General features: G+C 35.2%; 1 protein-coding gene and 1 non-coding gene across 16 annotated transcripts in view; one reads left to right on the plus strand and one right to left on the minus strand.

Annotated features, from left to right (window-relative positions):
- Positions 1 to 16,314, minus strand: part of Kmt2c (lysine methyltransferase 2C) — a 230,470-nt gene that overhangs the window by 117,182 nt on the left and 96,974 nt on the right. For all 15 annotated transcript variants that reach the window (XM_052719471.1, XM_052719463.1, XM_052719473.1 and 12 more), the window contains exons 7-9: positions 12,228 to 12,390; positions 4,093 to 4,264; positions 1,499 to 1,613 (exon numbers count right to left, since the gene is read on the minus strand). In XM_052719471.1, coding sequence (XP_052575431.1) covers positions 1,499 to 1,613; positions 4,093 to 4,264; positions 12,228 to 12,390 — 450 coding nt within the window. The remainder of the gene's footprint in view (positions 1 to 1,498; positions 1,614 to 4,092; positions 4,265 to 12,227; positions 12,391 to 16,314) is intronic.
- On the plus strand, positions 2,350 to 2,456 carry LOC128100261 (U6 spliceosomal RNA). Its single transcript, XR_008214762.1, has one exon. It is a non-coding gene; the product is annotated as a U6 spliceosomal RNA (small nuclear RNA).

Raw genomic sequence — 16,314 nt, forward strand, 5'->3', positions numbered from 1 at the left:
ATTTAATAAGATGAGAATTCAAAGAACAAGTTCTATACTTCTGTAACTTATGTCCAAAAAAACAAGTTCTATACTTCTGTAACTTATGTCCAAAAAAACAAGCTCTATACTTTGATAACCTATGTCTCTGTTACTATGTTCAAACAGTTAATGTGGATGAAAACTTCTAAGTGTCAAATAGTCATAAAACTAAAAATTAAGGGGGGTGTGCTATGCAAACAGATATTCAAAAGTAACCTATCAGATGAAAAAGTTTCAATATATAAGCAATTAAAACAATACCAACAAATATTCAGAAATCTCATTTAAACCTACAAACCAAGAGAATCTGTTGTAATAGCCATGACTGTACTTTCAGCACTGAACAGGAAACAAGAGGCTGATGACTTCCAGGACAATTTGTGCTTACCAAGACTCTTTCTCAGAGACAGAGAGAGGCACTCAGAAAGCATCTAAAACATAAATATCTGAGTCAATAACCACTTATTTTAAACTACCTACCATGGGGTAGTAAGAACCTCAAAATTGCATGATTCTAAGTACTTAACACAAGTGTACTGGCAAACACAAAATAACAGGTGTATATACAAATACTACAGCTGTAGAAATCTAAGGTAGGTAGTAAATACAATATATTTTATCTCTGGGTTATAAGTTAATAAATTTTAAAATACGTTTTTCAATTTCCTCATATGGAGAATTCTCTTAATTCAGAAGATAACTAGGAATATTGATAAGCAATAGATAAGTTCTTTTCATAAAGCATCATACAAAAAATTAGTTGATAAATTCATACTATATTTTTAAAACTGCCCCAATTTATAAACAACCCAAATGTTTGCCAATAGGTGATTCAGTAAAAACAAAAAAGGGAGAAAAAAAGGAGTATGTAAGTATGTGTCTAGCTATCTAAAAACAATGACATTGAGTCAAAAAGGCCTCCACCTCCTAAAGAATATCAACTATTTAAAGCCATTCCTACAAACTTCCAGAGCATGAACAGTAGTAATCAATAATGAGAAAAGAGAGGCTACAGGGGGAAACCCAGAGAAGATTGTACATAACCAAGAAAGAATTTCCAAGGGGTACCATGAATTTTCAAGTTTAAAAGGGGGGGGGGGGCTCATGAAAATAATGATGGCTTCATGGTAGAATGCATGTGTCAAATTAAAGACTTTTACAAATATTTAGTTTCAGCTGGGTGGTGTTGGCACAAGCCTTTAATCCTAGCATTCAGTAGGCAGATGCAGAAGAAGGCAGATCTCTTAGTTTGAGGCTACCTTGGTCCACAAAGTGACTTCCAAGACAGCCAAGGCTACACAGAGAAACCCTGTCTCACAAAAAAAAAGTTTCTATATATAATTTATAAATAAAAAAAATCAATATGCTGTTTTATAAAGGTGATGATAATAAATGCATTTGAACAGGTATATGATTTGTCTGCTCTCTATGCGAAACATATAGAGGATATTTAAAAACAAATTAAGAAACCACTTACTTTGCATTTCCAGCCATTGGTTGGTACTGATTTCATAACAGGTTGAAGACAAAAAGTATGATATCCTTTGTCACATGTATCACACACCAGCATCTTGCTATCTTCTCCCGATTGCCTAAAAAATAAGATAGCATTATCTTTAAACGTATGCTGTCACATAAGTATACATGAAAACAATCAGCCCTAAAAACTGCACAGATCATAAAAATTTCAACGTCTCTTCTGTTTTTGTATAGAATGACAATGCCTTTCATGAATCCACAAAAAGTCATCCTACGAAAGCTTTCTACTATGGTTAATTTGCCTTAGTGGTTTTAGATTCCTACAGAGGAGGAGATGTTAAAGCAACAACCTGCAGGGCAGTGGTGGTGCACGCCCTTAATCCCAGCACTCGGGAGGCAAAAAACTCTCTGTGAGTTCGAGGCCAGCCTGGGCTACAGAGTGAGATCCAGAACAAGCACTAAAACAATAGAGAGAAACCAAAAAAGAAAAAAAACAAGCTTTCATCATTTTTTTTTTTTTTAAATCTAATACTCATCCTTTAGGGTGAGCTATAACTGCTAACTATGCTGTGTTGAAAGGAACAAATCATGACAGGATGATCTGGAAAGACACTGGCACATAACTAAAGAGGAAGACTGAGTCTGATGTCAGATCTGTCATGTGTATGTACAATGTGGTTTTCAAACTATGTGACCATCAAACCAGGTTTCAGGTATAAAATGGGAGTGAAAATCATCAAAGATTACTGTAAGGTCTAAATAGAGTACTGGTTCAAAAAGTTTAGAATGTCCATTAAACAGTAAATGCTAAATATTTAAAGAAAAACAGAGCTTTAAAAATTAAAATAAGTGCTCGCTTCGGCAGCACATATACTAAAATTGGAACGATACAGAGAAGATTAGCATGGCCCCTGCGCAAGGATGACACGCAAATTCGTGAAGCGTTCCATATTTAAAAAAAAAAAAAAAAATTAAAATAAAAATAAAAAAAAAAGCATCAGGGAGGTCATGAAGATCTGTCCTACCAAGAACCTCCGATGACCTGGACTTTGTCAGTCTCTTCCAATCCCAAGTCTCTAAATAAAATGTTTTGATATGTACAACCTCACACCAGCCCTGCCGCCAATAATAATAATAATAATAATAATAATAATAACAACAACAACAACAACAAAAACAGGGCTGGCAAGATGGCTCAGTAGGTAAATGCACTTGCTTACAAAGACTGACCATCTGAGTCCAATCTCTGGAGCCCACATACACGTAAAAAGAATGAACCAACACCACAGAGATGTCCTCTAATACACACACACACACACACACACACACACACACACACACACACACACACACACACAGAGGGAGAGAGGAGGAGAGAGGGGGAGAGAGAGAGAGGCACATGTTGCCCACTAATAGTAAATAAAATTCAGAAACTCAATTAATAAAAAAGGAAAAATAATCATAATTAAAGCCTTTCTCCAAACACTCTTTTACACCAAATGTGGGTCCCTGCTCTGCAGAATAATCTGTCTTGATGCTTAGCAACTCATTACTGATTCTCAGATACTAATAATTTAAGACACATGGGAAAAATGAGACTTTAAAAAGAGTTGAAAGAAGAATTATGAATCAAACCTGAGGATAAGTAAAGCAAGAAGATGTGCCATCAAAGCCTCTGGTTGTTAGTTTAACAAACTACGAAGTTCTGTCGTTGATATCTTCAACTACATGGACAGACTTGAGGTCATGTATCTATCTCATATCCCTTCTCAAGAAACTAAGTACACATCCAAATTATCAAATAAATGTTAACTAATATTCTTCCTAAATTTTAGCAAAAATATAAAAGCAAATAGTTTGATTAATTTCATGATTCCAAGATACTGATTCTGACTGTTCGTGAAATAACCAGTAAATCAGACTTACCCTGGGTACCCTGGGCCTTACTTTCTCCTGGTTACAAAATGGTCTGTTTGCAACAGATTTTGCATCACTGAAGATGCAGGTAACATTCTCAAAATGCCATACTAGCTATATACATGGGTTGGGAGGGAGAATTACAGACGAGATTGGAGAAATGACCAAAGGCTGAAATACAATAGATTAAATAAATAATAACTCCAAATGATTAATTTCCACACCATGCTTTTTTTAAACTATTCTAACTAGAAGTAATTGTCTTTCAAATGAACATCAAAATTTTATCAAAACAGTTGGCAGCAGCAATTGTCCATCCTAAAACAGAAATTCAAACATAACACTGATTTGAAGGTTCAAAGCTTATAACTTATTTCTGCAGTATACAGCTTCATTGTCCTATTAAATCTCTTCCCAATTCCTCTCAATATAAGTTTTGTTTTTTTAATCTTTATTTTTAAAATAGTATCATTTATTAACAAATGGTAAGCATGTTGAGTTTCTTTTAGGTATATTTCAAAATTTAGGTATGTCTAGTAGTGTAGTACATGGTGAAATTACTGTGACTATAGCGTGTAATATAAATAACTTTCATCATATTTCATAAATGTTTAATATTTAACAAGGTCACACTACAACTCAATACAAACCCTTGAGCTGAAATTAGAAACTTACTTGCAGTTCTGGCACACTTTGCAATCAGGACACTGCCAACCCGCACGTTTTAATGGAGTAACAGCTATATCCAGGCACATCCCATGGTAGTGCTGACCACAAGTAGTACAAAAGAACTGATCTAAGAGATCACCCGGGCTGTCACACACTGCACAGTTTGCATCTTCCTTTGCTATAATTAACAGCAAAACAATAAAATTGTTGTGTTATAATTAAATATTTTTCTAACTTAACAGTTTAAAATCACTTGAAGGGAATTTATGTGGCAATCTCTCAGACATTTGAAGTTATCCATATATACCATGTTAGAATAGTAAGTTTAACCATATGAAATTAAATCATGTAATTTTGCAAGTATTTATGCCTATGTCTATTTGAGACCATAAGCAGTTCTTAATTAATTTTATACTTTTAATACCAATGGCAATGCTGGTCATTCAGTTGACATTCAGTACATGTATTAGAAAAAACCAAGGGGATGAAGGGGTTGGGCAATCAACAGAAACACTTATAGTATTAAAATAAATATTTTATTCATATTAAATACTTGGAAACTTAAAATCAAATAATACAAAATTAGGATGCTAATATCAATTAGATTAATGTGTTTCTTAATTAAAAATAGACTATTCCAATCAACCTAGAGGTCTTATTAATATTAGAAAATATCTTATCATTACTGATGGAAGGTATGAATATAATTCATACGCCAATTATATACTCAACTGTATTGATTTCTAGTTATAAAAATTAATATACTTAAAGACACCATCCACTCCTAAAATAGATTAAAAGAGTGCTAACAGTTTATTTACTATTTAAAAAAAGTGAGAATAAATTATGCTTTTCCCAATATACAATAAAACCTACGCCCGTTAAAATGTAGAAAGAGAAACAAGGTATTCTAAAAAGCACACCAATGCTAATAATGTGAATATGCCTCTATAACAAATTTAACAGAACAATATTTTCTCTTTGTTCAATCCAACCTAATCCACTCTGGTTAAAAGCACTTTCTACCGCCGGGCGGTGGTGGTGCACGCCTTTAATCCCAGCACTCGGGAGGCAGAGGCAGGTAGATCTCTGTGAGTTCGAGGCCAGCCTGGGCTACCAAGTGAGTCCCAGGAAAGGCGCAAAGCTACACAGAGAGACCCTGTCTCGAAAAACAAAAAAAAAAAAAAAAAAAAAAAAAGCAGCACTTTCTACCTTCTTTGTGGTCAAGCATCTTAAAATTGAGTAGCAATCAATCCCCCTTTACTTTCGTGGGAAGTCAAAGACATTGTCTTGCCAAAAGCTATACAGTAAATAGGGTCTGTAAGCCATTAGCAGTGTCTATAGTACAGACTTAAAGTTTTTTTTAGTTTGTGAGCACTATTCCTAGCTTGAAAGAAATATAAAAACAAGTCCTACAAATTGGACAGCAGGCTGCACACCTGACATGAAGTCAAGCTACACAATCACCTCATACCTGAAACTTCTTTAATAAGGCTACCAATAACCACATGAAATACAACAGCTACTTTTTAGACTGTGCCTTATTGACATTTAGCAAAATTTACAATTAATCAATCTCTTGTTTATAGTTCCCTTTCTGTGGCAACTCCTCAATTTCTCCTTCGGTTCCCTATAGCATTTGGTGGGGGATTTTATCTCCATAACCACTTTGAATACCGGAGTACCCCTAGAATCCATCTTGATTTTTCCTTATGAACTCAACATTTCCCCCTGTGGTTATATAAACTCTTTTGATGTTCATAAAATGCTGACACTCAAGCTGGGCAGTGAGTGGCAAATGCCTTTGATCCCAGCACTTGGGGAGGTGGGAGGCAGATGCAGGCATACCTTGGTGAGTTTGAGGCCAGCCTGGTCCACAGAGAGAGTTCCAGGACAGCCAGGACTACACAGAGAAACCCTTTCTCGAAAAACCAAAATTAGTGATATTCAAAAATTTGCATTATCAACTCTAGACTTCTTTCAAAAACCTCAACCCTTTATTATCAAGCCTTACACAGCTCAACAGCCAGATGTTCTAAAAATACTAAAACATCTCCTTTTTTTTCAAAGAATGGATAAAACCAGGAGAGTTTAACATCATTTTGCCATTAACATCTCCCTGTCCCAGTACACTTCACCAGATCTCAATTCTATTAAACAAACAAACAAACAAAACAAAACAAAAGAGGAGTACGGGAAGGGTTTCAAGACAGTGTTTCTCTATGTACACCCCTGGCTGTTCTGGAACTCCTACCGTTGTCCAGGCTGGCCTTGAACTCAGAGACCCACCTGCCTCTGCCTCTGGCTCCTGAGTGCTGGGATTAAATGCGTATGCCACCACTGCCAGCTCCATTAAATTTTCTACACAGTTTTCCTTCAGTTTAACCTATATATTTTCTTAATACTGCAATATCCTGTAAATAAAATCATCCCTACTTATGATTCTATTCTCTCTAAACCATCATCTGGATATGCAAAGCACAATTTTAAAATCCTAAGTGTAATCATTGTATTCTGCTTAAATTAAGAATCAATCAACAGCCAGCAGGACAGCTTGCCCAGCAGGATGGATTAACTGGCAAAGGTGCTTGCTGCTCAGACTGGCTGACCTGAACTCAATTCCTGAAAGCCACATGGTGGAAGGAAAGAGCCAACCACAGCACAAGTTGTTTGCTGGCCTTCACACACAAACACCTTGGGTACATACCTGCCACACATACATGCATACAAAATAAAGATGTTAATTTTTTTTAAAGAGCCAATCAATGGAGCCGGAAATGATGGCATACTCTTGTAATCTCAGCACTTGAGAGGCAGAAGCAGAAGGATCAGGATTTCAAGGTTGGCCTCAGCTGCACAGAGGGCAGAGTTGGCTTGAACTACCTAAGACTCGTTCTTATAAATAACAGGAGTGCCACAATTTACATATAAACACACATAATCTCAATACATCCTTTTTCACCTAAAAGAAAAGTTGGAATTTAACTGAATATTCCTTTTCCCTATATGCTTGAAAGAAATTTCAGCTAAAATATTAACTACCACACAATAGCACAAAGCCTTGAAGGACAGAAAACATGTTCTTTTCTATTTTGTACCCCCAATAACCCAAGATAAATCAACTTATTTAAAATGTATTTTAAGTTTTTTAAATCGTTTTCAAAAAGCTCTTTAATTTCTGGATATTTAAAATGAATGATTAAGCTGGGCATGGTGATGCATGCCTTTAATCCCAGCACTCAGGGAGGCAGAGACAGGCAGGTCTCTGTGAGTTTGAGTCCAAACTGGTCTACAAAGTGAGATCCAGGACAGCCAGGATTGTTACAGAGAGAAACCCTGTATCAAAAAACCAAAAATAAAATGATTAATTTAAAAATAAAGTATAGCAATAAAATAAGTGATTAATTTAAAATAGAATAGTAGCAATAAAATAAATGATTAATTTAAAAATAAAATGTAGCAATAACTTCATTTAATAGAGGATATATTATTTTTCTTAATATTAAGGAAGAGTACTAGTATGTACCCATAAAAACTAAGCACTTTTAAAAATGAATCTTCTATTTTTGCCACTCTATTTTTTAGAAATTGGGAAGCAACTGACCATCAGTTTTAATTCATTTTACCTTGATATTACTTTTCCAGAAAAACTTTACAATGTTTCTGTAAAACTGCCAAGTGTTTGCTACTCTACCACTTTAACTTGCCACAGTAGCTACTGAGTGGCTGGTATAGTCCAAATTGAGATGTACACTAAGTATAAAATACATATGGAATGCCAAACTCACTGTAGGAAAAAAAAGTATTTAGAACTTTGTGTATTAATTACAAGTTGAAATATTAGTATTTTTAAATAAGATAATTAAATTAATACTAAAATTAATTGCAAGTATTTTTCCACTTCTTCAAATATGCTCCCAAGTATACTAAAATTATTTATATTTTAATATTCACATTCATTTAATATTCACATTCATTTCAATCACTAACACAATTCTCTTTACTCAAATTCACTCTGTAACTACTCTAAATGCTATTCTTGAAGAGACTGCCGTTTCTTTTGTGCTATTTTCTCAGCAACCCCTTCATGACAATCTTGTCAAAGAAACACATCAATGTGAATGAAGGAAAAGATAAGAGCAGTAAAAAGCACGATGAAAAGAAATGAGAGCAGTCAAAAAGCAGGCACATGTAGAAACACCAAACAGTCCTTCTGAGGTCATGTGTAAGAGTATGTTGCTGGTGATGCATCAGAAGTAAGTGTCGCCGGGCGGTGGTGGCGCACGCCTTTAATCCCAGCACTCGGGAGGCAGAGCCAGGCGGATCTCTGTGAGTTCGAGGCCAGCCTGGGCTACCAAGTGAGTCCCAGGAAAGGCGCAAAGCTACACAGAGAAACCCTGTCTCGAAAAACCAAAAAAAAAAAAAAGAAGAAGAAGAAGTAAGTGTCCCGGGTTAGAGAGATGATTAAGTGGTTAAGAGCCCTGGCTGTGCTTTCAGAAGACCCAGGATCAGTTCTAAGCACCCATAGGGGCTCACAACCATCTGTAACTCCAGTTCCAGAGGATCCACCACCATCTTCTGGCGTCCACAGTCACTGCATGAACCTCATGTTACAGAGACATACATGCGGGCAAAATATCCACACATAAAATAAAAATAAAAATATGCTTTTTATATTTTTATAGAAAGAAGTACATGTGTGTGTGTGTGTATATATATATATATATACACACATACATACATTCAGGCATTTCAGCAAGCTACAGAGACATTAAAAATTAAAGCAATAATCAAACAACTACATGAAACTTTTCTTTGAACAGCTGGAAAACCAAAACGGACAGACTGAAAGGCAAAAATAAAAGATAATTCTTAAGAGGGCAAAGAATCAAATCTAGGTCAATTTGGCTCTGAAGATCACACTCTTTACTATTTGGTAATCAATACTTATACCTAAGCAAATTTTAGTGATCATCTATGAAAGTAAAGAATACCTGAAAATATATGCAAAAGTAGGAAGGAAAAGAGAAGCAGAAGCATTGGACATAGAAGCTGAATGAAGTAGGTAACAAAATTCTCACAGCAGGACAATGACAGACAGGAAAGCCATCTCTGGCAGCCAGGTCCTGAGCTGCAGTTGTGGTCACTTCTGCTTTTGACTAAGATCAAGTGTAGTACCTTACCTATATTTATGAAACATGGAGAGCAAGAGAGAGGACGAACATGCTGAGCTTTGCTCTGATGTAAATTGTTCCAACTGGAAGGTAAAGGGACCATAAGAAAGGCCAACAAGAACTGCTTAAGAGACAGCTCAGTGGGTAAGGATGCTTATTGCCAGACCGGACAATACAGACAGTCTAACCAGCACATAAAAAAGCAATGGTAAAAAGCAACAAGTCAACAGGGGGAGGCGGGGCTTAAGGATAAAATCAGCAAAGTTTACTAATTCTGCCAACAGAGTGACAAATACCATTTGCCGCTTTCTTGACTGGCAGGACAGTGCTGTGTGATCTGCTTATCAACTGAACCTGTGAAGAAAAAGTAAATTATGGATGCCATCCAATATACTGAAAAGAACGGACAGAGAACTCAGAATTTAGATGGCTGTGCACATCTGAAGCTTGCGGTGGAGGTGGAGGTGGACGTGAGGCAATGGACATGAGAGAAATACAGGCAGATCTCCACTGCTCAGTCTGTCTAGACAACCTCTGAATTCTTGATTCAGTGAGAAACTCCATCTCAAAAGATAAGATGAAGAACAATAGTAGAAGACATCCACATTAACCTCTGGATTCTACTGCGCAAATGCACCCACACCACCACATACATGTATGCACATGTGACAGGTGATCAGAAAGATGAACATTTATAGTGCACTGTTAAAAATCTTCAGGAAATAAAATTTACTTTATTGGGCACTTGGTTTTATACCACTGGCTTAAAGACAAAGAAAGAAAAGAGAAAAATAGCTTCGCAGGGTACACTTACACTGCTGGCATGCTACTTTGAAGCAATTTTTCACTATTTCCACTATAGCATGTAGTGTCCACTCTTTATATGGAGATACTATGAATCAGATTAAGTACTCACATCTTCTTCTTTGTATCAATTTCTGGAATGATCAAATTTGTGGCTCAAATATAAAAAATGCGTATTTTAGGTGGAAGTATCATGCTCATTCAACATTTCTTTCATACTGCTCCAATCTATATTCCCTTGTCAAATTTCCTTACTGAACTTTGGTTTCATCCCATTATTCATGTATTTTTATGAGTCTCTTTAAGCCTACTTTGAAAGAAGTCACAGTACCAATGATCAATTTCAATATTCCTTTTAACTTTAAATTATGCTGGCAGCATAATCTCTCATCATCAGGATGATAAATGACAAGTAATCTCATCAATTCTTATAGTTCATAATTTTTCAAGCTGACTGAAGACCAGTAACTACTAAAGTGCACATGGAGAACATGATATCCAGAAGAAACAGTGACATAATTACTTAAATTTCTAAAAAGAATTAACTACGTAAATAATCCTCAAAGCAACTGTTGTGTATGAAAGTTCTTTTTCTTCCAGATTTAATAGGCATAACCTAAAACACTGTTAAAACTTTAAATCAGTTATTTGTCTAAATAAATTTTCAAATTACAGTTTGCTTTAGTTATAACTATAGTGAAAAAAATATGATTACATTTGCAGACACAAAGTAACTCTGACTATCTATCTATCTATCTCTCTCTATATATAGAAATATAGAGATATATCTATATATATATAAAAAATTAGGTACAAAACAAAGATAAAGAATAACGCTCATGTTAGTCTTGCTATTTGAAATTAATTCAAGTTAAGCCTGAAGTAGTTGTATTTGTATTTCATAAACCTGAAAAAAGATATGAAAAAAAATCTCTTAAAAATTGCTAAACACACACAGAGAGACAAGCATAGATTAAAAGATTAATAGAGTGCAAAGAAGTAGATAAAAGCTAACAGGTAAGTAAGAGGTGACATTAAAAAAAAAAAAAGAATGACTAAATCATCATCAAAAATTCAGAGACTGAAAATTAAATCTGCTAGGAGGAAAAAAATGTTCCTAAAATGAACATGCTCTTCAGCTGACAAATGACTCAACAGGTAAAGACATTTGCTGTGTAAACCTAGTGACAGAAGCTTAATCCCTGGAACCCATCTAAGGATGAAAGGGAAAAAAACCCAACTCCACAAAGTAGTCCTCTGACTCACATGTGTCCTATGCATCCACACACATATACACACACAATACAAATTAAAACTATAATTGATATCAGTTGCATCCATATAGCAAAAAAAAACAGAAAGAAATTATAATGTTATGTATGCATTAAAACTCAAAATTTTTATTAGAATTATAAAAACATTAGTACAGAAAGAATGCAAACAATACCACTGCAGATTAGAGATAAGAGGGATGGATTGTGAAACCGCACTACAGAGATGTCTGTCCCCACTATAAGTCTACAGAAAAAAAAAGATATCAGGAAGTATGTAATGCTCCTAGAGATGATATCCTGACCAACATTGAGAGAATCAGCTTGACCTTCGTCTGTAAAAGACACTGAATGTTATTTAACCATTCCATGAATTGCTCTTTAGAACATGTCAAAAATACTATACACTCAGTATATCTTCTATAATGGTTTAAAACTTTTTAAGCATAAGAATTTAGAGTATGAAAACCTGGAATTTCAGAGAAAATAACTTTTTTTAGAATGAATACTAATAAAATTAGTGGTTATATATTTTCCCTCAAAAAACTGCAGTAAATCGGGTATAGTGGAACATGTCTATAATCCTTCTGCATTCAGGAGGCAGAGGAGGGAGATCTCCTAGGAGTTCCAGGATAGCCAGAGCTACACAGTGAGACCAGTGGTGGGATAGGGGGGTGGAGGGGTGGGAGCAGCATAGGACACAATACTCAACAGCAAAGATTTCTCAGACCATTAGGATTATATATCATCTTCTTAATATTAATTTCTTTACTGTTGAGAATTTTATATTATTATCTTTTAAAATGAGTAAAGTAACTCTCCAAATTCACATGTGTTATTTTAAGTAAATACCTAAGTGAATTTAAAACTGCATGGGTAGTAGTACACTTACATCTTTCAGGAGCTTGGTCAATATGCTCTGGACAGAGAAGGAAGAAGTGACTGAAGTCCTGAAAGGTGCCTGCCCCTGCAGCACATGGGTAATGGTACATCTGGGTACATTTCTCTTCACAGCATTTGATAGTGGCTCCAAGGTGTTTGCAAAATGCACATCGCTGCAAAGAGGAAAAAGAGAGAAATCATTTGATAAAACTTTGAAGAAGGGTAAGAGGGAATAAAGAAATATCTATACCTTACTATTAAGACAACTAGAATCTATTAAAGAAAAAAAGGACCAGTTAAAAATGCTAATCATCTCAGAAACCTAGTTCATTCATATTCGACCAATTAGTATTTCACTTTTCCTTGTCAAAACAATTAAGCTAAAGTGGTTTTTGTTATTGTTATTGTTACAATGGCAGAACAATTTTTAGAGCAGGTTTAGAAAAGGATGGATATACCTCAGTTGGCACAATGTTTGCCAGGATGCACAAAGCTCTGAGGTTGAAACCAGCAAGGCTACAAGAGACCTTGTACATGTGTATGTATGGGGTAGAAGTTGGGGGAGATGGCTCAGTGGTTAAGATACCCATTTCTAAGCTAACACTCAGAGAGCTGAGGCAAGAATATGGAGAACTAAAAGACAGCTTGGACTATATAATGAGATTTTCTCAGAAACCTTGGTGGAACTGGGGAGGTAGTAGTGATAATGATGACAATAATAGGGGGGAAAACCTACAAACTTAACTAGAGCATTTAGTTTCTAGTTCTATACAAAAGCTGGGAATTACTTCCTTTCCCTTTCAATCTCTTACACGTAGTAAAAAAAAATAAAGCAAAAGGTGAATATGTAAGAAGTCACCCTAAATTATCTCATATTTTACTTGTTCTGTTTCCATTGTGAGAATTTTTTTAGCTCTTACTCCATAGATTGCTAAAGCAGAGAGCTGTCTGCCTGGCAGCATGCATCTACCTCAGCATTTATGTCTTTACACAATTTTTTTTTTCATGCTAGTCCAAGATCTTGGAGTGAAGGCACCAAACAACACACACTCACACACACATATACATAAAAACAGGAATTCTGCCTAGCACAGTGGCACATGTATTTAATCCCAGCACTTGGAAGCACAAGGCAAGTGGTTCTCTGTGAGTTCAGGGCAAGCCTAGTCTAAAGAGTTCCAGAACAGTCAAGGCTACTACACAGACAGACCTTGTTTGGGGGGGGGGGGGGGGGGGGGGAGAAACAAGGACACACACACACACACAAAATAAAGCCTAGCTAAAACAACTAAACCCTCATTTAACAGAGGAAAGTGGACTCTTATAATATTATTATATGCCCCCACATAGTTGCACTCAATCTATATTCTGCTAATCAGAGAATAACAGTTTTTAATTAAAATTATTTTCAGCATTTTTCTATATAACTAATATTATCACATACTATTGAACATTTCCTCACTATCATCAGTTCACTACAGTAAATACTGTAAGAAAACAGGACTATTGCAATGGCTCCTATTCAATTTGAATTCAACTCCTGAAACCGCTGAATATTGCTAATTATACTTATCACACTTTAATTTTATGCAATGTCCAAAAACAAACTATACAAATTGTAATTCTGTTTTTATACTTAGAAGTATTACTTTGTGAAAGATAGAAAACAAAAAAATGAAGTTTCATTTCTCTTTATTGATATAAAGTACAGTAACCAATTGTTTCTAAATGAGTTATATTTTTATAATATGACTTTCCAAGCAACCTAGCTTTCTTTGGTATATTAATAGATAGACTCAGGATTATCCATTGAGAAGCCACTCAATCTACAGGTCCCACAGAAAGACCAAGAAAATGTTAATCAAAGAAAGTACAATCAATTTGCAGAAAAAAATTATAATAACTCACTGATGTAACAAAAATATTTTCTGGCAAATTTATCCCTTATTTTGATACCATATGGCAAGCTGTGCATAAACCTCTGCATAAAAGTAATTTTGGTAAATAAATATGAGTTTAGTGTAAGTGCATCATAAGGAAAAATGTATTTTAACTGATCCTTTTCCCAAACTCATTCTTTTCCCAAAGTCATTTTAGAAGCACTCAGTATGTTTTGAATTATATCTTCAATGAAAAAATTTATCTGACATTAGATATGCTAATGTGAAAAGTTTATTAGAATTTATCTAGTACACTAATTTACATTATAAAGGTATCAAGAAAAAAGAAACACAGAACTGTACTAAAGTGAGCCTTTTAAGTCCATCTGCTAGAATTATATAGCTAATAAAGACTATCTGACATTTAATGAAAATGTGACATACAAATGGTAGAATATGTCTTTCTAAACTATAAAAATTAGCTGTGAAACTACAGAAAATAACAAAGAATGAATTTTCACATGCAAATTCTCTATTGTCAGCACTCATGAACCATACCCATGCATGACAGCACATATCCAAAACCCCAGCACTCAGGAGGATAAACCATGAATTTAAGACTAACTTGTTGGCCGGGTGGTGGCGCACGCCTGTAATCCCAGCACTCGGGAGGCAGAGGCAGGAGAATCTCTGTGAGTGCGAGGCCAGCCTGGTCTACAGAGCTAGTCCAGGACAGGCTCCAAAGCTACAGAGAAACCCTGTCTCGAAAAACCAAAAAGAGTAACTTGCATGACAATACACAGTGAGTTCCAAGGCAAGCCTGGGCTAGAGACTGTGTCTTGAAAAATGTAAATGTAAAAAAAAAAAAATGCTTAGTTCTCATTTTCTATTTTACATAATCATTAAAGAAAATAAAGGAGAGATAAATAAGCAAAAATAATGTGTAATAATTTGGTATTAATACAAAAACAGTTTTTAAAAGTCAGTGAAAGCCTCTATTAGTAATTGTGTAAATGAGTCTTCAATTATAAAAAAGTACTTCCAAAACTTAATCTCAACTAAAATGATGACATCCATAATAAATCTACAGCATGAACTGACACAGAAATAACAAAAAGATTTCGAAGACTAAAACTGGGTCATAAAAGGCTGGAGAGATGGCTCACTAGTTAAGAACTCTGGCTGTTCTTCCAGAGGGCCCGAATTCAATTCCCAGCACCCACATCAACAGCTCATAATCAGTCCAGTTCCAGGAGATTCAACACCTACTTCTGGCATACAATAGAAACACAGACATATATACAGACAAAACCCACATACTAATAAAGTAAGTTTAAAATAAATTTTAAAAATTTAAAGCTGTGTCATGAACAAGAAGTTCAAAAACATTCTAAAATGTGTTTAACTACTATATGTCAACTAAAAAACACATTTGAGGCTAAGTGCTCTAAAAAATATCAATTATCACTAATGGTTCCATATTCCCATGAATGTGTGTGTGGTGTATGTAGTGCACAAATGTGCGTGCATGTATATGTGTGCATATATGTTCAAAGAGAAAGTGAGGGCTACAGTTGACTCTGGACATTTTCCTTGAACACTACTCTATCTGAACAAAGAGTTTACTAATTCCAGTTAGTCTAGCTAACCTGCTTTTGCCCCTGGAGTGCTGACCTTATAGGAGGATACTATGCCTCCCAGCTTCTACTTTAATTCTAGAGATCTGAATTTTGGTCCCAATGCTTGCATCACAAGTGATTTATCCACTGAGCCACCTCTCCAGCCTCCTAAATTATTTTTAACCTTCATCAATCATCTCTACTCGTCACAAGTATTCTCACAATGTAGTAATAAAGAGCATAGATGAGCATTGAGGAATATAGCATTTGCTACAAGGACATCTGTTCGGTATCCAAGGGTAGGTTTGGGGGATGAGGAAGTTGGTATATGATCGTAATCCCAGCTACACCTGAAGCTGAAGTAGGAAGAACACAGTTTTGAGGTTCAAGTACAGGCTGGGACAAAGTAAATAAGAGAGGGTGAGAGGAGAGTAAAACTAAAGACAATTACATGGACATTTGATTCAGAAGGTCAATCAATAAATATTCAACAAGAACACAAGAAAAAAGTAGGTCATTATCAAAGACATTATTCTAGTTGAAATTTCATGATACCTAAATAAGAATTAACATTGAAGCATAATTACAACTTAACACA

This window comes from Peromyscus californicus, unplaced genomic scaffold (genome assembly GCF_007827085.1).
Source record: "Peromyscus californicus insignis strain IS unplaced genomic scaffold, ASM782708v3 Scaffold_6__1_contigs__length_162567912, whole genome shotgun sequence".
NCBI classification, from domain to species: Eukaryota; Metazoa; Chordata; class Mammalia; order Rodentia; family Cricetidae; genus Peromyscus; species Peromyscus californicus.